This window comes from Odontesthes bonariensis, chromosome 6 (assembly GCF_027942865.1).
Source record: "Odontesthes bonariensis isolate fOdoBon6 chromosome 6, fOdoBon6.hap1, whole genome shotgun sequence".
Classification (NCBI taxonomy): domain Eukaryota; kingdom Metazoa; phylum Chordata; class Actinopteri; order Atheriniformes; family Atherinopsidae; genus Odontesthes; species Odontesthes bonariensis.
This window is the reverse complement of record NC_134511.1, coordinates 236235-261402: the sequence shown is the minus strand read 5'-3', so window position 1 is coordinate 261402 and position 25168 is coordinate 236235. Positions and strand designations below refer to the sequence as shown.

At 48.3% G+C, this 25168-nt stretch overlaps 1 protein-coding gene and 1 pseudogene across 1 annotated transcript in view; one reads left to right on the top strand and one right to left on the bottom strand.

Annotated features, from left to right (window-relative positions):
- LOC142382696 (uncharacterized) overlaps positions 1 to 16767 on the top strand; it is an 85240-nt gene extending 68473 nt beyond the window's left edge. Inside the window, exons 14-29 of the mRNA XM_075468818.1 lie at positions 2923 to 3004; positions 3919 to 4024; positions 5867 to 5963; positions 6036 to 6287; positions 7314 to 7353; positions 7446 to 7702; positions 8282 to 8365; positions 10447 to 10558; positions 11612 to 11781; positions 13706 to 14120; positions 14336 to 14532; positions 14947 to 14996; positions 15232 to 15321; positions 15570 to 15631; positions 15739 to 15905; positions 15980 to 16767. Of these exons, the coding sequence (XP_075324933.1) occupies positions 2923 to 3004; positions 3919 to 4024; positions 5867 to 5963; positions 6036 to 6287; positions 7314 to 7353; positions 7446 to 7702; positions 8282 to 8365; positions 10447 to 10558; positions 11612 to 11781; positions 13706 to 14120; positions 14336 to 14532; positions 14947 to 14996; positions 15232 to 15321; positions 15570 to 15631; positions 15739 to 15905; positions 15980 to 16201 (2403 nt within the window). The 3' untranslated portion in view covers positions 16202 to 16767. The remainder of the gene's footprint in view (positions 1 to 2922; positions 3005 to 3918; positions 4025 to 5866; positions 5964 to 6035; positions 6288 to 7313; positions 7354 to 7445; positions 7703 to 8281; positions 8366 to 10446; positions 10559 to 11611; positions 11782 to 13705; positions 14121 to 14335; positions 14533 to 14946; positions 14997 to 15231; positions 15322 to 15569; positions 15632 to 15738; positions 15906 to 15979) is intronic.
- A 1472-nt stretch (positions 16768 to 18239) lies between these two features.
- Positions 18240 to 19141, bottom strand: LOC142381758 (myosin light chain 4 pseudogene; annotated as a pseudogene).
- Between the last annotated feature and the right edge of the window lie 6027 nt (positions 19142 to 25168).

The window sequence follows — 25168 nt, the reverse complement described above, 5'->3', positions numbered from 1 at the left end:
ACCCAACGGACTGGATCAGACCTGGTTTTTATTCTCTGAACCTGGACCTGGGTTGGTCTGTTGGACCCAGTTTTTAGCTCTGTGAGTCTGGACCCGGCCTGTCCCTGGTCCTGATTCTAGTTCAGCTGCAACGGAGGATCAAATGGACGCGTGGTTCACCGGGACCTGAACCGAGCACCTGAACTGATACCGAGCACCTGATTCGCTGGCATGCACACCATCCACCGCCTGTGTCGCGTCTGCATCGGACAGAACCTTCCACAGGTCTGAGAGTCTCTGCTTATCCATAATTCTGATCAGACTGATTGATTTGGGGTGTTTGTGCCGCAGTAGGTTCTGTTCTGAGCGGGTTCTGAACAGGTTTCAGAACCTCGGGACCCAGGGAAGTTGTAGAGTAGAGTCCGTTTGTGACATCTCAGCCTGTGGGGCCACTAAATCAGAGACTTTTTTAATGGACTCTGGTGGGAAGAGTTCTGCAGATAATGAGGAAACACAAACAGCAGGAAACAGCCGCCTGCTCTGATTGGCTGTGAGGTGTGATGTCACCGCTGCCTGATTGTCATTTCCTGGCAAAACCTCCAGAGTTTCCTCTGTGTGTGTTATAAATCTTTAATAAGCTGCTGGTGTGTGTGAGACGGTCGGTCGATGCTCCCTGCAGTCCTGGGAGGTACATCAGGACGCTGCCTTTCAGACTAAACTGAGGGAAAACAGGCAAACAGCAGATTTAAACCTGGGCCCCACCTGTGTGGAGTCAGAACTGTCACATTCCTGAGAGCAGACATGTATATTATCATGTTCCACTTTCTGCTATCTCTGTGAGGACATAAATATACTGGAACTATGACAAAGACTAAGAGGAAATATAGTTTGAAGCAACTCGATGGGCGAGCAGTAAGAAGCCCGTCCCCTGTTAACACTGTTAACCCTTACCCTGTTAACCCTACCCCCTACCCTAACCCTAACCCTGTTAACCCTACCCCCTACCCTAACCCTGTTAACCCTGTTAACCCTAACCCTGTTAACCCTACCCCCTACCCTAACCCTGTTAACCCTGTTAACCCTAACCCTGTTAACCCTACCCCCTACCCTAACCCTAACCCTGTTAACCCTAACCGTTAACCCTACCCCCTACCCTAACCCTAACCCTATTAACCCTGTTAACCCTAACCCTAACCCTAACCCTGTTAACCCTACCCCCTACCCTAACCCTAACCCTGTTAACCCTGTTAACCCTGACCGTTAACCCTACCCCCTACCCTAACCCTACCCTTACCCTAACCCTGTTAACCCTACCCCCTACCCTAACCCTACCCTTACCCTAACCCTGTTAACCCTACCCCCTACCCTAACCCTACCCTTACCCTAACCCTGTTAACCCTACCCCCTACCCTAACCCTAACCCTGTTAACCCTACCCCCTACCCTAACCCTGTTAACCCTGTTAACCCTAACCCTGTTAACCCTACCCCCTACCCTAACCCTGTTAACCCTGTTAACCCTAACCCTGTTAACCCTACCCCCTACCCTAACCCTAACCCTGTTAACCCTAACCGTTAACCCTACCCCCTACCCTAACCCTAACCCTATTAACCCTGTTAACCCTAACCCTAACCCTAACCCTGTTAACCCTACCCCCTACCCTAACCCTAACCCTGTTAACCCTGTTAACCCTGACCGTTAACCCTACCCCCTACCCTAACCCTACCCTTACCCTAACCCTGTTAACCCTGTTAACCCTAACCCTAACCGTACCCTAACCCTAACCCTGTTAACCCTAACCCTGTTAACCCTAACCCTACCCTAACCCTGTTAACCCTAACCCTGTTAACCCTAACCCTACCCTTACCCTAACCCTGTTAACCCCAACCCTGTTAACCCTAACCCTGTTAACCCCAACCCTGTTAACCCTAACCCTGTTAACCCTAACCCTATCTGACCCTGCTGACTTTTGTTGCATGTTTTTCTCCCCTTTCCTACCTCTTTCTCCCCCTTTCTTCCCCTACCACCAAGGCAAAAAGTAATTTAAAAAAATAAACTGATGGAGAAGTTTTACCATAAATAGTTTTACATGTAAGAGGTCCGCAGGTGTTTTTAACAGTCGCCCTTCACCAGAGTCTCAGAGTTCTGGTGCCGGTCGGTCCACCTCCTGTCGGGTCGGGCTAACAGATGTAGCAGCTGCTCTTTCAGCTGCAGGGAAAGACAAACACTGAGCGCTTTCCCATTCATGCCTTCACCTCAGCACCCGTTTCCTCAGCACCTGAACACATCCCAGCTGGAGTTTTAATTTCAGCCTGTCAGTCTGAACTCTGGGACCTTAAACTTTAATTTCAGCCTGTCATTCTGAACTCTGGGACCTTAAACTTTCATTTCAGCCTGTCAGTCTGAACTCTGGGACCTTAAACCTTAATTTCAGCCTGTCAGTCTGAACTCTGGGATCTTAAACTTTAATTTCAGCCTGTCAGTCTGAACTCTGGGACCTTCCTTTGTTGAGAGAAAACTCTCAGGACGCCGACCCTTCCTCGCTGTTTGCAGAGTCATGGAAACAGCTCAGAGACCAGGATCCAGGGAGGCCTCCCGTCTGAACCCGACACCTTAAATTAAATAAAAGTTTTATCTGTATTCAGTTCAGTGTATTTATTTATTTTATATTTATAAAGCACCAAATCAGATACAGTCCCATTCAAGCCAATTACAGTCCAGTCCCTGAAATACCACCAAATCAAACTCATTAAGTTCATACATGGCTAATAAAAAACAGTTGGGAAATAAAACAAATAAATAAAACTAAAATCAAAGATTAATTTCATTCAAACGAATTCAAATGAGAGTTTATGTTGAAGTGAACTGTTGGTCTCAGTGGTTCTGGTGTGTGGGGGGCAGGAGAATACCCACCCGGTTTCTGACTCTGAACTGTTTCCTGCAGGTCAGCATCATGCGTGGAAAAGATGGTTTTGGATTCACCATCTGTTGTGATTGTCCCGTCAGAGTCCAGGCCATAGATCCAGGTGAGAAACACTCTGTTAGCTTTGGCTCTATCCCCATAAAACTAATGAGAACTGTCCTCTGAGATGTTGGACTCACAGGCCCGACATCTCATTGAGTTAAATGTTTCAAATGAGACATTTGGATGGTTTTGGAGTGTGTGGTGGGTGGGCATGGTCCTGGGTCCTGGTCCTGGGTCCTGGTCCTAGTCCTGGGTCCTGGTCCTAGGTCCTGGGTCCTGGTCCTAGGTCCTAGGTCCTGGTCCTAGGTCCTTGTCCTGGTCCTGGGTCCTGGTCCTGGTCCTAGGTCCTAGTCCTGGGTCCTGGGTCCTGGTCCTAGGTCCTGGTCCTAGGTCCTGGTCCTGGTCCTGGGTCCTGGTCCTAGGTCCTTGTCCTGGTCCTGGGTCCTGGTCCTGGTCCTGGGGGTGCTCTTTATGTTTCACAGGGTCTACAGTCACTGGGAGACCAGTTTTACGGGCTGTTGTATCCTGACCCCGCTTTGGCCGGCTGGTTAAAGGAGCCGAGCGTTTCAGTTCAGTTTTATTTGTATACCATCAGAAAGTGTCAAACATACAATCCAATAGAAGAGATGGGACCCAACGATGAATAATAAGCAGTTCTAGCTTTACGAAGGGCTTTCTTATACGTTATTAAACCATCTTTCCAGACTAATTCAGACTCTTCTAAATTAGACTGATTACCTTCCTTTTCAGAGGGGCAACATTGTCCAGTGCTGTACGCATTGAAACTATAGTGCTGTCAACAAGAGAGTCAAGTGCTGGAAAAGAAAACTGTGAAGCTGTTTATAAAAAGGCTCCTTAAACATTATTAAGAAGTTGCCCACATACCCACTGGCCTTTTTCACCTGGTAAATATCAGGTGACTGCTCAGCTGATTTAATTGGTTAATTTATTGGTTATTATTTCCTCCGTTTGTAGGTGGTCCAGCGTACCAGTCTGGACTCCACCAGGGAGACTCAGTCCTGCAGCTCAATGGACTTTCTGTAGAAACCTGGAAATGTGTCGACCTCGCCCACACCATCAGGTAACCCCGCCCCCCAGGGTCCGACTCCACACATGATCGGGTAGCCCCGCCCCCGTAGAGTCCGACTCCTCCCCTGATCGGGTAGCCCCGCCCCCGTAGAGTCCGACTCCTCCCCTGATCTGGTAGCCCCGCCCCCCCAGGGTCCGACTGTTGTTGACCTTGATGACTCCTGTTGTTGACCTTGATGACTCCGGTGTTTGACCTTGATGACTCCTTTTGTTGACCTTGATGACTCCTGTTGTTGACCTTGATGACTCCGGTGTTTGACCTTGATGACTCCTGTTGTTGACCTTGATGACTCCGGTGTTTGACCTTGATGACTCCTGTTGTTAACTTGATGACTCCTGTGTTTGACCTTGATGACTCCTGTGTTTGACCTTGATGACTCTTGTTGTTGACCTTGATGACTCCGGTGTTTGACCTTGATGACTCCGGTGTTTGACCTTGATGACTCCTGTTGTTGACCTTGATGACTCCGGTGTTTGACCTTGATGACTCCAGTGTTTGACCTTGATGACTCCTGTTGTTGACCTTGATGACTCCGGTGTTTGACCTTGATGACTCCAGTGTTTGACCTTGATGACTCCGGTGTTTGACCTTGATGACTCCTGTTGTTGACCTTGATGACTCCGGTGTTTGACCTTGATGACTCCTGTTGTTGACCTTGATGACTCCGGTGTTTGACCTTGATGACTCCTGTTGTTGACCTTGATGACTCCGGTGTTTGACCTTGATGACTCCTGTTGTTGACCTTGATGACTCCGGTGTTTGACCTTGATGACTCCTGTTGTTGACCTTGATGACTCCGGTGTTTGACCTTGATGACTCCGGTGTTTGACCTTGATGACTCCGGTGTTTGACCTTGATGACTCTGGTGTTTGACCCTGATGACTCCGGTGTTTGACCTTGATGACTCCGGTGTTTGACCTTGATGACTCCTGTTGTTGACCTTGATGACTCCGGTGTTTGACCTTGATGACTCTGGTGTTTGACCCTGATGACTCCGGTGTTTGACCTTGATGACTCCGGTGTTTGACCCTGATGACTCTTGTTGTTGACCTTGATGACTCCTGTTGTTGACCTTGATGACTCCGGTGTTTGACCTTGATGACTCTGGTGTTTGACCTTGATGACTCCGGTGTTTGACCTTGATGACTCCGGTGTTTGACCTTGATGACTCTGGTGTTTGACCCTGATGACTCCGGTGTTTGACCTTGATGACTCCTGTTGTTGACCTTGATGACTCCGGTGTTTGACCTTGATGACTCCTGTTGTTGACCTTGATGACTCCGGTGTTTGACCTTGATGACTCCGTTGTTTGACCTTGATGACTCCGGTGTTTGACCTTGATGACTCCTGTTGTTGACCTTGATGACTCCGGTGTTTGACCTTGATGACTCCGGTGTTTGACCTTGATGACTCCGGTGTTTGACCTTGATGACTCCGGTGTTTGACCTTGATGACTCCTGTTGTTGACCTTGATGACTCCGGTGTTTGACCTTGATGACTCCGGTGTTTGACCTTGATGACTCCGGTGTTTGACCTTGATGACTCCTGTTGTTGACCTTGATGACTCCGGTGTTTGACCTTGATGACTCCTGTTGTTGACCTTGATGACTCCGGTGTTTGACCTTGATGACTCCGGTGTTTGACCTTGATGACTCCGGTGTTTGACCTTGATGACTCTTGTTGTTGACCTTGATGACTCCGGTGTTTGACCTTGATGACTCCGGTGTTTGACCTTGATGACTCCGGTGTTTGACCTTGATGACTCTTGTTGTTGACCTTGATGACTCCGGTGTTTGACCTTGATGACTCCTGTTGTTGACCTTGCCTCCTCAGGAGCTGCCCCTCTCAGATCGTGTTGGTGGTGTGGAGAGGTTTACCCGAGGTCGGGTCGGGATGTGAAACTCTGCTCCGCCCACCAGCTCACAACATGGTGAGTCTCTAAGAAAAGTTCTTGTTTGTTTACATCGTCTTTCTGCTACGATAATGTCTCCCCGTCTCCCAGACCACAGGCAGCAAACTGCTGTCCCACCCCCCCCACAGTAAACATGGCCGCCGGTGGGGTCCGGGGCTGGGGGTCCGGTCCGGTTTGGGGGCTCTGTGGAAGGATAAAAGAGAAGAGCAGAGGGAGGAGGAGGAGGAGGAAGACCAGGAAGTGTACTCACCTCACACCGCCACCACTCTGAGGGGCACCCGTGTGACATCATCAAACGGAGACAATTACATCATTCTGTCACCCGTCAATCAAGGAGAGCAGGTGAGAGGGGGCGGGGCTTAGAGGTGTGTTAACCTGCAGCATATTCATGGTGGGACGGAACCAACGCTTTATCAGACAGAACTCTGATGGCATTTTTCCACTATGCAGCCCGGGACGGGTCGGTTCAGAACGGTACGGGTCGGTTCAGAACGGTACGGGTCGGTTCAGATCGGTACGGGTCGGTTCAGAACGGGTTGGTTCAGAACGGTACGGGTCGGTTCAGATCGGTCCGGGTCGGTTCAGATCGGTACGGGTCGGTTCAGAACGGGTTGGTTCAGAACGGTACGGGTCGGTTCAGATCGGTCCGGGTCGGTTCAGATCGGTACGGGTCGGTTCAGAACGGGTCGGTTCAGATCGGTCCGGGTCGGTTCAGATCGGTACGGGTCGGTTCAGAACGGGTCGGTTCAGATCGGTACGGGTCGGTTCAGAACGGGTCGGTTCAGAGCGGTACGGGTCGGTTCAGATCGGTCCGGGTCGGTTCAGATCGGTACGGGTCGGTTCAGATCGGTTCGGGTCGGTTCAGAACGGGTTGGTTCAGAACGGTACGGGTCGGTTCAGATCGGTCCGGGTCGGTTCAGAGCGGTACGGGTCGGTTCAGATCGGTACGGGTCGGTTCAGAACGGTACAGGTCGGTTCAGAACGGGTCGGTTCAGAACGGTACAGTACGGTACCGCTCTGGACTTAACCGACCCGTACTGGACTGCATAGTGGAAACGAGCCTATATTCATCTGGTCCAGAACCTTTTACCTGAGCCAGAACCATGTGTTACCTGAACAAGGCCATGAGGGAATCAATAACCTTAGTCTGAATGCAGATAGAACTCTGGAACAGAACCGGGGGACGGGTCTACCTGCAGCGGTCTGATCAGAACCGGGGGGCGGGTCAACCGGGGGGCGGGTCTACCTGCAGCGGTCTGATCAGAACCGGGGGGCGGGTCTACCTGCAGCGGTCTGATCAGAACCTTTGTCTGAATGGCATCCAGCAAAGTTCTGCTATAACACTGAATGTTCTTGGTTCTGTTCCAGCTGCTGCAGCCTGTCTACCAGGACCAGAGCGGGACTATCGGTACGACCGCCCTCACCCTGATTATTCTTTATTATCCTTTCTGAGTATACGTTGAAGGCATTGATGAAAAACTGATCCAACTTGTTCTCCAGATCGGCAGTCTCAGACTCACCCCAGCAGAGTTCAGAACCTCCTTCACAATCCTCGACTCGGCTCATTGCGGCGATCGTTCACCGGCCACGCCTCCAACCTGCCCCCTCCGTCCCCCAAAACCTCCTCATCAGCCCCACCTGGTAACTATGGCGACTACCAGAACTGCACCATCATCCAATCCCATCTCCCCTGCTCCGGATACGGAACCTACGTCAGCCTGGCACCCAAAACCCTCATCTTCCCCGTCTTTGTCCAGGTCAGAATCCAGAATCATACGTCAAACTTCTTTGTTTATGTGGACAAATAACCACTAACCAATAACCCAGCATCTGTTGTTAACTAGCTCTGTGATCCTCCTCCTTTCCTGTTACCGCTCTGTCTGCAGTCTCTGTCTGCCCGGATAGTCTTACAGCTGAGCATAGAGCTGTTAGAGCTGTTCCTGCAGCCAGGTCCAGGATTAACCAGCTCTGTGATCCTCCTCCTTTCCTGTTACATCCCCCATCATCCCCCCAAACATCCCCCATCATCCCCCCAAACATCCCCCAACATCCCCCCAAACATCCCCCAAAGTCCCCCAACATCCCCCCAAATGCCCCAAACATCCACCAAAGTCCCCCAAACATCCCCCAAACCCTGACCCCTGTCTGAGAGTTCAGATCAGCAGAATCGAGATGCTCCAGTTGTAGCTCCTGATATCTTTATGTTTTTTAGGTCGTGTTTTATGGTTTTATGAATGTGATCTGTGGAAGAAAAAAAACTCAATGCAAAAACAATAAAGTTGTGTTGTTTATTTAATCCTGTAGTAGTTGTTTACGTGTCTGTGTTGTTGTTTCAGCCTCTGGATCTCTGCAGCCCGGACAGAACCCTGCTGATGTCGGAGGAAATGATTCTACACCAAGCCGACCTGCTGCCCATCAAGGTAATGTCAAGATGGTGAGGATGGTGAAGGTCGGACACGGATGCAGACTTTTTCAGAAAAGGAAACTGGATTTATTTAAGCAAAAAACAAGGTTCAAACTAAAAGCCGGATTCAAAAACATAACTGTGAACAAAACAAACAAAGAACTGGGCATGGCACGGTATGAATAAATACTTAGCTTGACGAACATCATGGGAAGCAACAAAGGCAAGGAAAGCAAACAAAAAGATCCGACAACAAGACAGGGACTGAGTGATTAGTGACTGGGTGCAGCTGGTGGGGAATGAACAGGTGCAGTGAATGAACTGAGTGAAGGGAAACTAAAACATGGCAAAATCTAAGACATGAACTGAAACCAAAATGTAACCTAAAACATAAAACTTAAAACATAGTCCCATGGGCGTGACAGGTAACAGGAAGCAGAACCGGTTCCGTCTCCAGTCAGTTACCATTAAAAAAACAAACCCAGAACATCCAGAAATAAAATGGGATGTTTTAAATAATTGAGTTTGTTCTCTGCTGGATCTGAAGGTCCTCAGAGAGCAGATCCAGGATCAGTTTCCACTAATGGATCGTCCTGAGCTGCTTCTGGGAATCTGCCCCGTTTCACTTTCAGGGTTTTGGTAAAAGGGAAGATGAGAAGTCAGTTAGACTCAAACTGAGGACGGCCTCAGGTCATGTGATCTTCTGTTAGTGGCGTTACCTCATCAGAAGCTGAATGCTGGGGGAAGTTACTGATTAAAGTTATTTTTTCCATCATGTAAAAACTACTGACTGCCATGTATCCAGTGTTGGGGGGTCTTTTTTAAGCCAGTTTAGGGTTATTGCTTTCTTAGCTGCTGTAAGTAGTACATGCAGCAGATATATAGATACCCAGGATGGCCAGCAGCGGGTTCCTAGGCAGCCGAGAAGCAAATATTTTCTCTAATAAATCAAATATCTCCCTCCAAAAATTGTCTGTGAAGGTAGGACACGGATGCGGACTTTTTCAAAAGGAAAACTGGATTTATTATACAAAAACAAACAAAGTTCAAACAAAAAGCGCGGCAGAGCCGGATTCAAAAACTTAACTTTGAGAAGGCAAACAAAAGACTTGGCATGGCATGGAATAAATAGAATAAATACTTAGCTTCAAGGTGACGAGGAACATGGGTAAAACCGGTAACAAGGCAGGCAGGTCAGGTTGGTGCTACAAACAGGTCAGGAATAACAAACGAAGATGTTGTAATTTTGATTTTTTTGTGGTAAAGTGGGTGTTACTGACGTCCTCCTCGTGCTACTGCCACAGACAGCCCACAGACCTGCTGCCTATTTATTCATTCGGCTAAAATTCAAAATTAGTAACCCGGATTTTTTTAATTAAGCGACGCACCTCCACGTTATCAGTGCTAGTGTAGAGTAATTAATAAATTATAAACAGCATAGTTTGTGCCTGTATAAGCTTGCCCATAGGAAACCGTTTCATGGCCGAATATCTCAAGAGAGCAGCCAGACGCCTCTCGAATATCTTCGGAACAGCTCCAAATGTTCAACAACAAGCAGGGGTGAGGAGAACATCATGCTATAATGTGAAATCAAGGGCCAAATGTAAAAAAAACGGTCTTATCCTTTAAGTAAAATTAAACATTTTATTAACGTAACACATGAATTATGGGGGAAGAGTACGTTTTACTGAGGTTTCCTCATACAATTTAATAGTTGTATGTATATAAACCTAGAAATACTACATAAACTTTACTCTGAAAGTGTTACTTCATAACAGCAAATACTACAGATATATAAAATTTACTTAAAATTTTGAGTAAAATGATGTTCCTGCCTATGAAAAACAAGTAGAGTTTACTTCATCTGTTTAAATAAATATAACTTAAAACTTAGATGTAATTAAGTAAATGTTACCTAATATCTTCAAAACTGTTATGTTTTATGGTGAGTAAAATTTACTTGCTATTGCAGCATTAAATATTACTTAAATCATCTGAGTGCAAATACTTACAGAGGGTTTTTTAAGTAAATCTTATGAGTTGTTTTTTTCAGTGTGTGCTCTCTTTGTGATAATGGTTTTTCTGTGTGTGTTTCAGGTGACGGTGCTTATCTACAGCGACCTGCTGCTGTTCACCAGAGAGGACGAAGCCGGACGCTGTAACGTCCTACAGAGTCCGCTGTACCTGAACACCGTGCAGCTCAGAGAGGGTACCACCCAGTTGTTGTTGTTGTTGTTGTCCTCCATGTTCTGATGTGTACAGGCTCCATAATGTTTGGGACAGGTGGCTTCCAGGTGTGCTGCAGTCAGGGCAGGGATGAGATACCTCCACCCAGGGAGCATGCACTGCGCCCGGGGCAAGGAGGTGGCCTGACACCCCTACAGTTGTTTCACCAATTTTTGAGTGGCAAGAGTGGGAATTGAACCACCAACCTTCCAATTACTGGACAAACCACCCTAACCACTGAGTCATAGATACACATGAAAATTAAGTTCAGTTCAGTTTCATTTACAAAGCACGAAATCACAACAAATCTAACGGCACTACAGTCCAATTCAAGTCAATTACAGTCCAATTTATTCTAATACAATCATAATCAATCAAATCCAATTCATTAAATTACAATTTAGTCCAATTCATACAGAGATAATTAAAGTTTCCAGCTCAGGAAACCAACAGATTAACTGAAACTTCTCTCTGATCCAATCCCCCGTCCTGAGCATGCACGAGGCATGATAACTGAAGGCTCTGCCTCCCAAACTGGCAGCTGGTTCCACAGAGAGGGGCCTGATAACTGAAGGCTCTGCCTCCCAAACTGGCAGCTGGTTCCTCAGAGAGGGGCCTGATAACTGAAGGCTCTGCCTCCCAAACTGGCAGCTGGTTCCACAGAGAGGAGCCTGATAACTGAAGGCTCTGCCTCCCAAACTGGCAGCTGGTTCCACAAAGAGGGGCCTGATAACTGAAGGCTCTGCCTCCCAAACTGGCAGCTGGTTCCACAGAGAGGGGCCTGATAACTGAAGGCTCTGCCTCCCAAACTGGCAGCTGGTTCCACAGAGAGGGGCCTGATAACTGAAGGCTCTGCCTCCCAAACTGGCAGCCGGTCCCACAGAGAGGGGCCTGATAACTGAAGGCTCTGCCTCCCAAACTGGCAGCTGGTTCCACAGAGAGGGGCCTGATAACTGAAGGCTCTGCCTCCCAAACTGGCAGCTGGTTCCACAGAGAGGGGCCTGATAACTGAAGGCTCTGCCTCTTGTTGTTTCAGTGACATCAGAACCGCTGCAGATCTACTTCCTGCAGAGTTCCCAGACCTGCTGGCGCTGTCTCTTCAGTTTGGAGGCATTCAGCATCGAGCAGAAGGTTCGGGTCAGCCTCTGTCTCCATGACAACATACAACTCCAGCTGGTCGCCACGGAGACCGGACATGGCCACCAGGTAGGGCGCTGTTCCTGTGGTTTTTTTCGCACTGCCACCTGTACAGGTAGTTTCAGATTTCTTCTCTTAGAACTTCAGTTCCAACGTTTTGTTAAACTAGGTTCAGGTTTGGTGCAGGTCTCTGAAACCAATCAATTCAAAAATAGGGCTGCGCCAACTGCCAAAAACTACTATTTTACTACTATTTTCACTATTTTAGAGGCCTTATAACTCAGCCATAAAGCATGACACAGACCTCATTCAAAGTTTATATGTGACAGGAAACTCTCGGCTTTAACTGAACTAAAGGGTTTGTTGATATATTATACATATTTGACACAACGGCAGTTTACGTTTTAGGAAGACTACATCTCAGCTGAGGCGTCTCTCCCACTCTGTTTCTCACGCTAAATTCGATACTGAACCAATTCCTCGAACAAATGTCTCTCATATCTGAAATATCTGCCCGATCTGGACAAATTTTACTTCAAACCGTAGACATTTTTATCCTCTTTCACACAAAGTCAGACTCATTGAGCTCTGCCTCACAGATTCCTCACAAATCGCCTCTGAGTGCAGAGATTCGGCCCTCCAGCTGACATTCCGCCCATTATAAACGCCTAAAATCATAAAATTCAGGTGAAAAATTATTTTAAAACTGCCATAAAAAACGAGCCCCACATAGTAGCCGAATGAAAATTACACCGCTGCTTCTGCTGTCTCTTGGGGCGCTGACAGTTCAAGAATTATTCGGATACGACTTTTACTTTTCGAACAGCGACCGTTTGTTCGAGACAGTCGAGTGCAGTCAAAATTATAGTCTAATTTTAATAAGCCATAGTGAGCGTACATGTCAGAGACACAGACGAGCCGCACCTGCTCCTGTTACCGGGGCGACGCCTTGTTAGCCTGCTCCTGTTACCGGGGCAACGCCTTGTTAGCCTGCTCTGTTCTAAGACTGCTTATGAGGGCAGAGCCAAGATGGCTGCCCTGTTATAACAGCTTCATGTTATAAATCTGATCTGCTTTTCTCCTTTAAACTGATAGTGAGGGGAAGTTTGAAAATACCCACAATGCAATGGGAAAATGCATTGAAAAGCACTTAACGAGGCCATTTTGAAAGTACCATAAAAGCTATATTTAAACAGGATCTTGATAAAAATCACATCACTGTCTTCAGCAGACCCGTCTTAATGGAAAAATCGATTGGAAAGCACTTAACGAGCCAAAAATGCCAAAAACTGCCCTATTTTGGAGTTCTCATAACTCAGCCATACGACATCACAGAGACCTCATTCAAAGTTTATATGTGACAGGAGACTCTCAACTTCAACTGAACTAAAGGGTTTGTTGATAGGGCGGGCAGCAGATTGGAACCCATCAAAATTTCTTCAGAAATGTTCTAGTTAATTATTCTCTTTTGCTTATAAGAGGACACTGAAACAAAACAGCGTGAGTAGTATTAACATGATTATCTCTTCTTCTTCTTCTTCTTCCTCCTCCTCCTCCTCCTCCTCCTCCTCCTCTTCCTCCTCCTCCTCCTCTTCCTCCTCTTCTTCCTCTTCCTCCTCTTCCTCCTCTTCCTCCTCCTCCTCCTCCTCCTCCTCTTCCTCCTCCTCCTCCTCCTCCTCCTCCTCCTCCTCCTCCTCTTCCTCCTCCTCCTCCTCCTCCTCTTCCTCCTCCTCCTCCTCCTCCTCCTCCTCCTCCTCCTCTTCCTCCTCCTCCTCCTCTTCCTCCTCCTCCTCCTCCTCCTCCTCCTCTTCCTCCTCCTCCTCCTCCTCCTCCTCCTCCTCCTCTTCCTCCTCCTCCTCCTCCTCCTCCTCCTCCTCCTCCTCCTCCTCTTCCTCCTCCTCCTCCTCCTCCTCCTCCTCCTCCTCTTCCTCCTCCTCCTCCTCCTCTTCCTCCTCCTCCTCCTCCTCCTCCTCCTCCTCCTCCCCTTCCTCAGCTCTCAGACCTCCCCTCAGATTTCGGCCTCCTCTACCGTTCCTGCTCTCCTTACTCCTCCCTCTGTGACCCCCGCAGAGCTCCCTCCCCTGCTCCTTACTCCCCCTTCTCCACCTCCTCTTCGTCCTCACCTCCCCCCAGGACTCTCCCCTCCCTGCCTCAGTTATTTCCTCCCCCATCCTCCCCTCTGAGGAGTCCCGTCTGGAAGGAGAGGAGCAGCAGCAGGCCGGAGGAGGAGGTGGAGGAGCGGCAGCAGGGGGAGGGGGAGAGCGCCTCAGAAACCTCAGAGAATGTGGGCGGAGTCGGGGGGCGGGGACTCCTGCTGAGGCCACGCCCCTTTAACATGAAGGAGGAGGAGAGTGATGATGAGGAGGAAGGAGGAGGAGCCGAGTTCCCCTTCAGCCACAGACCTGCAGGTCAGTTCCAGCTTTATAAAGTCAGAGGTGTGACCTTTGACCTTTACTGTGTTTACAATGAAACCTGATTGATTACCTGATTGATTACCCGATTGATTACCTGATTGATGACCTGATTGATTACCTGATTGATTACCTGATTGATTACCCGATTGATTACCCGATTGATTACCTGATTGATGACCTGATTGATTACCTGATTGATTACCCATCAGTCCTGCGCCGCTCGCTCTCTGAGGGTTCCCTGCTGCAGGAACCCCGATCCCCCCGCTTCCTGTCAGACAGCACCATCCACCAGCTCGCCTCCACAGGCCCCGCCCCCTCCCCTCCTTCCCCTCAGACCCTGAGGAAACACCTGACCAGGGAAGGAGCGTCTCTGCACCAGCTGCTGCTGCTGCTCAACGGCACCAAGGTAGGACGTGTTCGCACCCACTTTCTTTAAAGCTTTAAACTTTAAAGCCTGTCTTACAAAATGTACAATTAAAGGTTTAATTAGTGTCGATAGACATCATCTCCGAGCTGCTTATCGACTGTACAGGTGTGCAACTTCCTGTAAATACTTCCTGCTTGGCAGCTACTGCAGAAGCTTCGAAACTACGGAAGCTCAGAGGGAGTTCAAGAGAAAAAACACTTTCTTTAAAAAGAAACTGTCGAATTAATCCATAAAATTGAACGTAACTTTATTTTAGGGTTCACTGACAGAATCTTCTGTCCGAACAAGTCCAGACCAGCAAGAACCAGATATCTGGTTTAAAGATCCATAAACACCATCAGAACCTGGTATAACTCTGTGTAATGGTTGTTGTTGTTGTTGTTGTTTATTCAGGGCGGAGAGTCCAGAAAACGTCAGCAGAGGAAGAAGATGACAAAGAGTTTGTACGTAAACATTCCCACTCTTTGTTTGTTTTGGTCTGGTAGTTTATTTTGATGTTTGTCTGTTTTTGTCTTTTTTGTTGGTTTATTTTGATGTTTGTCTGTTTTTGTCTTTTTTGTTTGTTTATTTTGATGTTTGTCTATATTTTTGTTTATCTGCTTTGGTTTTGTTTGTTTATTTGTTTATTTGTTTGTTTTTTGTCTTTTCTCTCTCTGATTGGTTCTCATGCCTCTGCAGAGCTGCTGATGTTCGGAGCCGCCTGACTTTTCTGCAGAGACGGAAAAATGTTCCTGGCAACACTTTGGAGAAAGTTCTCAGAAACAACAGGTGCGAAAATCCTCCAACCTTTTCTGAACAGAACCAAAACCAGTTCTAACCTGGGTCACACAGTCCAGATTACTGCTGGTTCTGTTCGGTTCCTGATAGTTCTTATTGGTTCTTATTGGTTCTTTTTGGTTCATTTTGGTTCTTATTGGTTCTTGCTGCTTCTGTTTGGTTCCTGCTGGTTCTGTTTGGTTCCTGCTGGTTCCTGCTGGTTCTGTTTGGTTCTGAGGTTTGTTTGTTCTGGTTTTCAGGCCGCCCACGGACGAGGTGCTGAAATGGGCGGAGTCTCTGGACGCCCTGCTGACCAATCAGGGTAAGTTGTTCCTGTTTGAACCGATGGGCAGACGATGGGGGAGGAGCCTGAGTGCCGTCTGTCCCCATTGGCTTACAGTCTTTCTCCCTCTCGTTCTGATTGGTCAGATGGTCTGACGGTGTTCCGTCACTTCCTGAGGACGGAGTTCAGCGAGGAGAACCTGGACTTCTGGTTGGCCGCGGAGAGATTCAGGAGGACACGCCCCTTCAGCAAGATGGCTGCCGGTGCCATGAAAATCTATGACGAGTTCATCTCTACCAACGCTGCGAGACAGGTGGGTAGAACTATCAGTCTGTCCTCTGATTGGTCCAACATCTGGTCATGTGACTCAGCTGCTCTCTGTCACAGGTCAACGTGGACTCGTCCGTGAGGCAGTCGACCAATCAGAGCCTGCGTCTTGGCGTTTGTCCCAACGCCTTTCAGCCAGCCCAGGACCAGATCTTCAGTCTCATGGAGACGGACAGTTACCCACGATTCCTCAAGTCCCGCCTTTACGCCCAGCTGGCCAATCACAGCACAGACACGGCCTCACAGCCAGCCAATCAGAGCAGATCTGTCAGCCAATCGTGAGGAGAAGAGGAAAATCGAGTTAATTAGAGGACGAATCGATCGAACTGATCAGAGTCTCTGATTGGCTGGCTGCTGGCCCTTCATCCAGCCGCTGAGAGGCCCCAGTTGCATTATGGGAAATGTAGTTTGTTGGAGGCTCGTGTCCCTCAGATCAGCTGTTTTCTGTACATTCTCACACTAAATAACACGAGTATAGTTTTATTGATGAGTCAGATGTCAGGTTAGAACTGAGGAGCTTTGAATATGTCAGATTTAATAAAGTTTAACCGTCTAACAGGAATCAGCATTAACTCTGAAGATGTTTGTTGTTGTTGACTGCTTCGACTGGTCACTGCTATGTGAATAATCTGATCTAATCTACGGTTCTAAGCTCTTTGTTTCACCTAAGATGCACAAAGAAGAATCATCCGACCGGAAGCTATAACATTTAACACACGACTGTTTGCTTTTGTTATTTTAAAAAAAGTTTCAACAGATTTAATGAAGTTTTGTTATTAGAGTCGACTGACTTGTTACTGTAACAGAAGATTATCGAGCGCCTGCTTTACATTAAAAAAGAACTGTGTTGAACCTCCGGCTTCTTCCTCTGTGGTTTTATTTGTACCTCCGGCTTCTTCCTCTGTGGTTTTATTTGTACCTCCGGCTTCTTCCTCTGTGGTTTTATTTGAACCTCCGGCTTCTTCCTCTGTGGTTTTATTTGAACCTCCGGCTTCTTCCTCTGTGGTTTTATTTGAACCTCCGGCTTCTTCCTCTGTGGTTTTATTTGTAGCCATCTTCACACCTCACAGGGAAACTAAAGCCAGCAGGTGAACAGCTGAGATGTGTTTTAACAAAGCATCACAGGTTCCAAAGCGTTGCACCACCACTTTGTTCTCCAGGTGGTAAAATAAATGGCTGAAAAACTACTTTCTGTAATCCCTTTTTCTGCCACCAGAGGGAGTCAAACTGAAGCCATCCATCCGTCCATTTTCTATACCTGGTTAATCCAAATCAGGGCGGGGGGGCTGGAGCCCATCCCAGCGGTCATTGGTACACCTTGGACCGGTCACCAGTCCATCAAAGGGCCACACAGAGACAAACGAGACTCTCCTAGGGACAATTTAGCGTCACCAATTAGCCTAACATGCATGCACAAGGAGAACCAGCCGGGATTCAAACCCGTAACCCTCTGCTGCGAGGCGGCGGTGTTAACCGCCACACCTCAGAAGCACTAACCGAACCACTGAGTGCAGAAAGGTCTGGACCCAGGAACCATCACACCATGATGATGTCATCAGGTTGTGTAGCATCACACCATGATGATGTCATCAGGTTGATGTGGATGACCACATCTGCGAGGTTGAGGGTAAACATCTGAGTTAGTTGTATTTGTCTGACACAACCCTAAATTTAAATGTCTTAAAGAGTCATTAATGTGACTGACGTCCCAATCAGCTGCTCAGGCAGCTGAGCTGCTGTGAGGTGAAACAGTGACACCCTGTGGCTCTTTTAAGTACTACACAGGAAGTGTGCCTGTCCCTGTCAGAATGCAGGTTTCTGTTATCAGTGCATCAGATAACTGAGATGGCATTCATATACACAGTACTTTAGTGTCTGAAAACCCTGTTTTAATGCTTTTTATTTAATTCTGACATTAAACTTCCCGCAGAGTGTGTGTATATGTATTTTAGGCTCCTTTGGTCTTTGTTTTCTTCCCTTTGTTTAATTTCAAAAAGTTTCCTCTGAATAATCAGTCACTTTGTTGTTTGTTCGCTCCTCACCTGTCGTTTTTATCATTTCTAACCTTCACTTGTTTTGTTTCTTTTCATGTCTTCTTCTGTGGTGTGATGGCTAAAACATCTTTAAAGGGAAGAACTCCTGATAAAACTGATAAAACTGGCTGATAAAAACTGGTTTTAACTCTGTCCTATTATTTAATGATATTTTTCTGTTCCAGTGAAATTTTTAACATTTTCTTTGTTCGGTAGAGAAACAGTAAAATCAATAATCTGCATCAGTTTATGTTGTTGGTGTCAGAGCAAGAATGAAACTTCAGAGAGAACACTGAGGTGCTTTTATTACAGAACCCAACAGAACCCAACAGAATTCAATTCAATTCAATTCAATTTCATTTTTATAGCGCCAAATACAACAAATGTCATCTCAAGGCACTTAGATAGTAAGTCCAATTCAAGCCAATTGGAATTCAATTCATTGTAATCATAATTATTCATAAAATAATCCAATTCGTTCATATAGAGCCAATTCAGAAACAATTTCCTAGCTAAGGAAACCAACAGATTGCACAAACTTATTCAGAACCCAACAGAACCCTAAGCAGCAGATCTACCCGGCCAGGATGTGCTTGACGAACTCGGTGTAGTTGATGTGTCCGTTGGCGTCCTCCTGGCCCATCATCAGGCGGTCCACCTCGTTCTCGGTCATCTTCTCGCCCAGCGTGGCGAGCACGTGGCGCAGCTCGGCGCCCATCACCGTGCCGTTGCCCTCCTTGTCGAAGACCCTCAGGCCCTCCACGAAGTCCTCGAAGGTGCCCTGCTCCTTGGAGCGCGCCACGTGCTGCAGCGCCGGCAGGAAGCTGTCGAAGTCCAGCAGCTTGGCGTGCAGCTCCTCGGGCTTGGGGCGCCCCAGCAGCTTCAGCACCTCCTCGTTGGTCGGGTTGTGGCCCAGCGCCCGCATCACGTCGCCGCACTGAGCGTAGGTGATCTTCATCTCGCCCGTGGGCGTCTCGTCGAACAGCGAGAAGGCGTCCCGGAACTCCTCCACCTGGTCGGCGCTGAACTCCACCACGATGCTCTTCAGGTCCACCTCCGGCGGCTTGGGCTCCGGCTCGGCGGGCTTGGCCGGGGGAGGCGGCTCCTCCTTCTTCGCCTCCACCTTCTTCGCCTCGGGCTTCTTGGCTTCCACCTTCTTCGGCGCCATGCTGCAGACGGAGACGGAGGCCGGTTCCCGCGGGGTTTTATAGCTGCTGAGGGAGCGAGTGAGGCGAGAGAGGAGAGGGCGGCTGACCAAAGATGGAAGCAAACAGGAATAGAAGCTCAGGCGATAACGGACGGCAGATAAGAAGCTTCCAGAAGCTGCTGGGAGCCGGATCCTCGGTGGGTCCACTTGGTATGGTATGTTTTTATTTGAACAGGGACAGTGTACAATAAACATTGACCATGAGGAAAGATGCTTTGTACCAGGTTATAGCAGGAAATGCTAATTTCCACCTGTAGTCCTGCAGGTTGGTGTAACAAAACATGACCATTTCACCATGCATTTTCCCATATAAATAAATATCATTTAATTTAATACACAATACAAGTTGTTCCACTTGATGCATGAATATAATAAATGAAAAATAAAAAACATCTCTCATTTACACACAACATTCACTTCAGGTCAGTGACATCACAGGCAGACACAGATCAGACCCGTCTGCTCCTCTTGGAGCCCCTCCGGGGCTTCTGAACAAGCTGTTGGACCGGGCCCCGGAGGTTCTGTTGGACCGGGCCTTAGAGGTTCTGTTGGACCAGGCCCCGGAGGTTCTGTTGGACCGGGCCTTAGAGGTTCTGTTGGACCGGGCCCCGGAGGTTCTGTTGGACCGGGCCCCGGAGGTTCTGTTGGACCGGGCCTTAGAGGTTCTGTTGGACCGGGCCCCGGAGGTTCTGTTGGACCGGGCCCTGGAGGTGGTACACTCAGCACATCAACAGCACCCTGTCAGCCTCTTCGGTTTATTTCGGTCTCTTTATCTCCGGAGGGATTCGGTCCCATTTGGACGTCGTTAACATTCCAGCTGTGATAAGGACGCTGAGGACACTGAGGACTCCTGATGCTCTCTGAGCTGCAGCTCTCTCTGCTTTAAGGGGAACCTTTTTTATTTATTTATCTTTTAATCTCACAGAGAAACTTACAATTAGGTCTTTAAAGTTTAAAGGTCATAAATCCTAACAGCAAACACTCTGAGTCTCTGAGACACCAAAGGATAAACTTTAAGGGTGAAACATCAGCGACATCACGGGTCCACCAATGAGAACATGGAAAGGAGTCACAACATCACTGCTAACTCACAGTTTCACTCACACCTAACTCTAACCGCCCATTTGTCTGGTTACCATGGAAACACATACATACCATAGAGACGAACATCTCCGACCAGAGGTCACACACAACAGACACAAAAAAACCAACACACACTCTAATGCTGCGTGAACACCAAGAGCGACCTACGCTGCCTGGTAGCGGAGGTAGCTGGAGAAGCTTCGCTTGAGAACTCGCTTTGGTAGCTTTGGTAGCTTTGTTCGCTCGTGACGTCACATTTAGACTGTTCCATTTTTAAAGGCCCCCGCGAAAAAAAACAAAGGAGGAAAGAGATCTTGCTTCAAACAAAAGACTTTAACAACTGGCTCTTCACTTCAGAAGACGAGCATAGTGTCATAGTTGTCTCGGAAAAGCAAGAGTCTAATATGAAGTATTACTGCCACCTGGTGGAGGCACTTAACACGTAAAAAACACCATCAGCATTAACCAAACGCTGTTCTTTACTCATCGTACATACACATATTATATCATTTTCAGCAAGCATGCCAGGCTGTACTCGGATTTTTGAGATCTATAGAAAATTCACATCAGTAACATTGAACAACATACACGTGCATGTTCTACATTAAAATTAATTAAATAAATACGTAGGAACTAGGAACCAAAGTTTACACGTCTGTTTCCGCTGACCCCTACAATCTGTGGATTGTCATTGGTTTTCGCCGAACCGCGTCAAAGCTCATTACCATAATGTTAGCTTGAGTTTAATTGCTGGAATCCGCTCAGTTCTCTTCGCCCCTGGCGAATCCGCTCTGGTCGCTCAGTTCGCTCACCCTCTATAGAGAAATAATGATTTCCGGCGCTCAGGTAACGTAGGTCGCTCTGGGTGTACACAAGGCATAACCCTTCCACAATGGTTATATGTGTATATAACTTTCCCTTTCCCTTTCACTGAACCCTGACCCAACCCAACCCTAACACCGCCCATTTGTCTGGTTACCATGGAGACGCATACATACCATAGAGACGAACATCTCTGACCAGAGGACACACACAACAGACACAAAAAACCAACACACAGCAGGATTCAGGCCCATCAGATGTTTCACATCAAAGATCCAGAGAAGTGACCTTAACGAAGGCGAGCTTAGCCCTGTTGCATTCTGGGAGACCGGCAGCGCCTGGATGGACAGGAAACAACCGATCACAGTCACACAGCAAACCAGGTAACAGGTAAAACAGGTGAGAAAAAACAACAATCCATAATCAATCAGTACCTGAGCGATCCCTCAGAAACAGCTTCTGTCTGATGACTGAGCTCAGGTCAGCAAATACGGCGTCCTCGTCCGGGTTACCGTCCACCTGCCAGCAAACGCAGACAAACAAATCAATGCACCAACAACAGGACTCACAAACAAATCAATGCAAGAGGACTCACAAACAAACACCGAAGTAAACAAGAGGACTCACAAACAAACACCAAAGTAAACAAGAGGACTCACAAACAAACACCGAAGTAAACAAGAGGACTCACAAACAAATCAATGCAAGAGGACTCACAAACAAATCAATGCAAGAGGACTCACAAACAAACACCGAAGTAAACAAGAGGACTCACAAACAAACACTGAAGTAAACAAGAGGACTCACAAACAAACACTGAAGTAAACAAGAAAACTTTACAAATAAACAAGAAAACAGATAAATATAACCAAAAAAAGCTCCAGAGGGAAGATCCGATCCTTTACATCCAGGCTATGAGGGCCTGGAGGCCGAGCCTTGGGGCTTGGGCTCGGGTTAGGGTTGGGTTGGGTTAACCCTAGGTCGATGATTTTGTATTTGTGTCATCAAACCTGGAGCCGTATGTCTTGGACATTCGGGTGGAACTGCCGGACAGACCTGGTGAGCCCAAACAGGTAGTGAGGCTGAACTGGGTATGTCTGCCGTACTTTTCTCAACTACCGGAGGAAGTTGGGGTCACAAAATCTGATTAGACCATGGCTGTGTTCGAAACCGCCTACTTCTCCTACTACTCTTTGAGTAGTAGACTCACCTGCTGATTTCCGGCGCTTATCATATGAAACAAGCTTTTTTTTCATTTGAAGAGGTTTTTAAGCTAATTTCAAGATCACTTTTATCTCAAAAGTCCTAAATATCACATTTTATTTCAAGAAAAATCTTGACAAGCCAATTTTCACTAGTTCCATTGGCAGATTTTTTTGCTTATTTCAAGCAAAAACGTCTTTTATTCGTTATTTTTGGAGGGGCATTTTTTCCAGTGCATTTCAAGGATCTCACTAATCCGAGGTAGAGTTTGAAGACTTTGTTGAAGTTTTGCCCATCAACTTGGCAGAGGTGGCTGAGTTAGTTAAAAAGCTTTCCGGGGAAAAGGCGCCAGGGGTGGAGGAGATTTACCCTGAGATGCTGAAGGCTCGGTATGTGGTGGAGCTGTGCTGGCTGAGGCACTTCTTTAATGTCTCATGGAGGTCTGGGACAACAGCTGTGGACTGTTCCCATATTTAGGAAAGGGGACCAGAGGGTACCTTCCACCTCCAGGGGATCACATTACTCAGCTTCCCAGGGAATATTTCAAGTGTCCTGGCTTGGTCTCACTTCTGCAGCAACACCTTGCCACAGGGGTCCCACAAGGCTCAGTACTGGGACCTCTTCTCTTTGCCATATCCACCACCTCACTAGGCCAGATCATCCCATCACATGGCTTCTCATACCAAAGTTATGCTAACGATACCCGCATCAGATTCAACTCCCTGATGTTAGCCTACAGAGTCCTTAATGGAACAGCTCCCATCTACCTGAACGCTCTCACAAAGGCTTACGCCACGACTCGGTCACTCCGGTCGTCAAAGAATTGTCGTCTAGCAGCGCCTACACCACGCTGAAGACCATCCAGACTCTGTTCATGTGTCGTTCCACAACAAAAGCAGGTGTATCTGTACCCGAGTCAGCAGGTGTATCTGTACCCGAGTCAGCAGGTGTATCTGTACCTGAGTCAGCAGGTGAGTCAGCAGGTGAGTCAGCAGGTGCCGTACCTGAGTTAGCAGGTGAGTCAGCAGGTGTAGCTGTACCCGAGTCAGCAGGTGTAGCTGTACCCGAGTCAGCAAGTGAGTCAGCAGGTGTAGCTGTACCTGAGTCAGCAGGTGTAGCTGTACCTGAGTCAGCAGGTGTAGCTGTACCCGAGTCAGCAGGTGAGTCAGAAGGTGTATCTGTACCCGAGTCAGCAGGTGTATCTGTACCCGAGTCAGCAGGTGTATCTGTACCCGAGTCAGCAGGTGTAGCTGTACCTGAGTCAGCAGGTGAGTCAGCAGGTGTAGCTGTACCCGAGTCAGCAGGTGTAGCTGTACCCGAGTCAGCAGGTGTAGCTGTACCCGAGTCAGCAGGTGTAGCCGTACCCGAGTCAGCAGGTGAGTCAGAAGGTGTATCTGTACCCGAGTCAGCAGGTGTATCTGTACCCGAGTCAGCAGGTGTATCTGTACCCGAGTCAGCAGGTGTAGCTGTACCCGAGTCAGCAGGTGAATCAGCAGGTGTATCTGTACCCGAGTTAGCAGGTGTAGCTGTACCCGAGTCAGCAGGTGTAGCTGTACCCGAGTCAGCAGGTGTAGCTGTACCCGAGTCAGCAGGTGTATCTGTACCCGAGTCAGCAGGTGAGTCAGCAGGTGTATCTGTACCCGAGTCAGCAGGTGTATCTGTACCCGAGTCAGCAGGTGAGTCAGCAGGTGTAGCTGTACCCGAGTCAGCAGGTGTAGCTGTACCCGAGTCAGCAGGTGTATCTGTACCCGAGTCAGCAGGTGTAGCTGTGCCTGAGTCAGCAGGTGAGTCAGCAGGTGTAGCTGTACCTGAGTCAGCAGGTGTAGCTGTACCTGAGTCAGCAGGTGAGTCAGCAGGTGTAGCTGTACCTGAGTCAGCAGGTGTAGCTGTACCCGAGTCAGCAGGTGTAGCTGTACCCGAGTCAGCAGGTGTAGCTGTACCCGTGTCAGCAGGTGTATCTGTACCCGTGTCAGCAGGTGTATCTGTACCCGAGTCAGCAGGTGAGTCAGCAGGTGAGTCAGCAGGTGTAGCTGTACCCGAGTCAGCAGGTGTAGCTGTACCCGAGTCAGCAGGTGTAGCCGTACCCGAGTCAGCAGGTGAGTCAGAAGGTGTATCTGTACCCGAGTCAGCAGGTGTATCTGTACCCGAGTCAGCAGGTGTAGCTGTACCCGAGTCAGCAGGTGAATCAGCAGGTGTATCTGTACCCGAGTTAGCAGGTGTAGCTGTACCCGAGTCAGCAGGTGTAGCTGTACCCGAGTCAGCAGGTGTAGCTGTACCCGAGTCAGCAGGTGTATCTGTACCCGAGTCAGCAGGTGAGTCAGCAGGTGTATCTGTACCCGAGTCAGCAGGTGTATCTGTACCCGAGTCAGCAGGTGAGTCAGCAGGTGTAGCTGTACCCGAGTCAGCAGGTGTAGCTGTACCCGAGTCAGCAGGTGTATCTGTACCCGAGTCAGCAGGTGAGTCAGCAGGTGTATCTGTACCCGAGTCAGCAGGTGTAGCTGTGCCTGAGTCAGCAGGTGAGTCAGCAGGTGTAGCTGTACCTGAGTCAGCAGGTGTAGCTGTACCTGAGTCAGCAGGTGAGTCAGCAGGTGTAGCTGTACCTGAGTCAGCAGGTGTAGCTGTACCCGAGTCAGCAGGTGTAGCTGTACCCGAGTCAGCAGGTGTAGCTGTACCTGAGTCAGCAGGTGTAGCTGTACCCGTGTCAGCAGGTGTATCTGTACCCGTGTCAGCAGGTGTATCTGTACCCGAGTCAGCAGGTGAGTCAGCAGGTGAGTCAGCAGGTGAGTCAGCAGGTGTAGCTGTACCTGAGTCAGCAGGTGTAGCTGTACCCGAGTCAGCAGGTGTAGCTGTACCTGAGTCAGCAGGTGTAGCTGTACCCGAGTCAGCAGGTGAGTCAGCAGG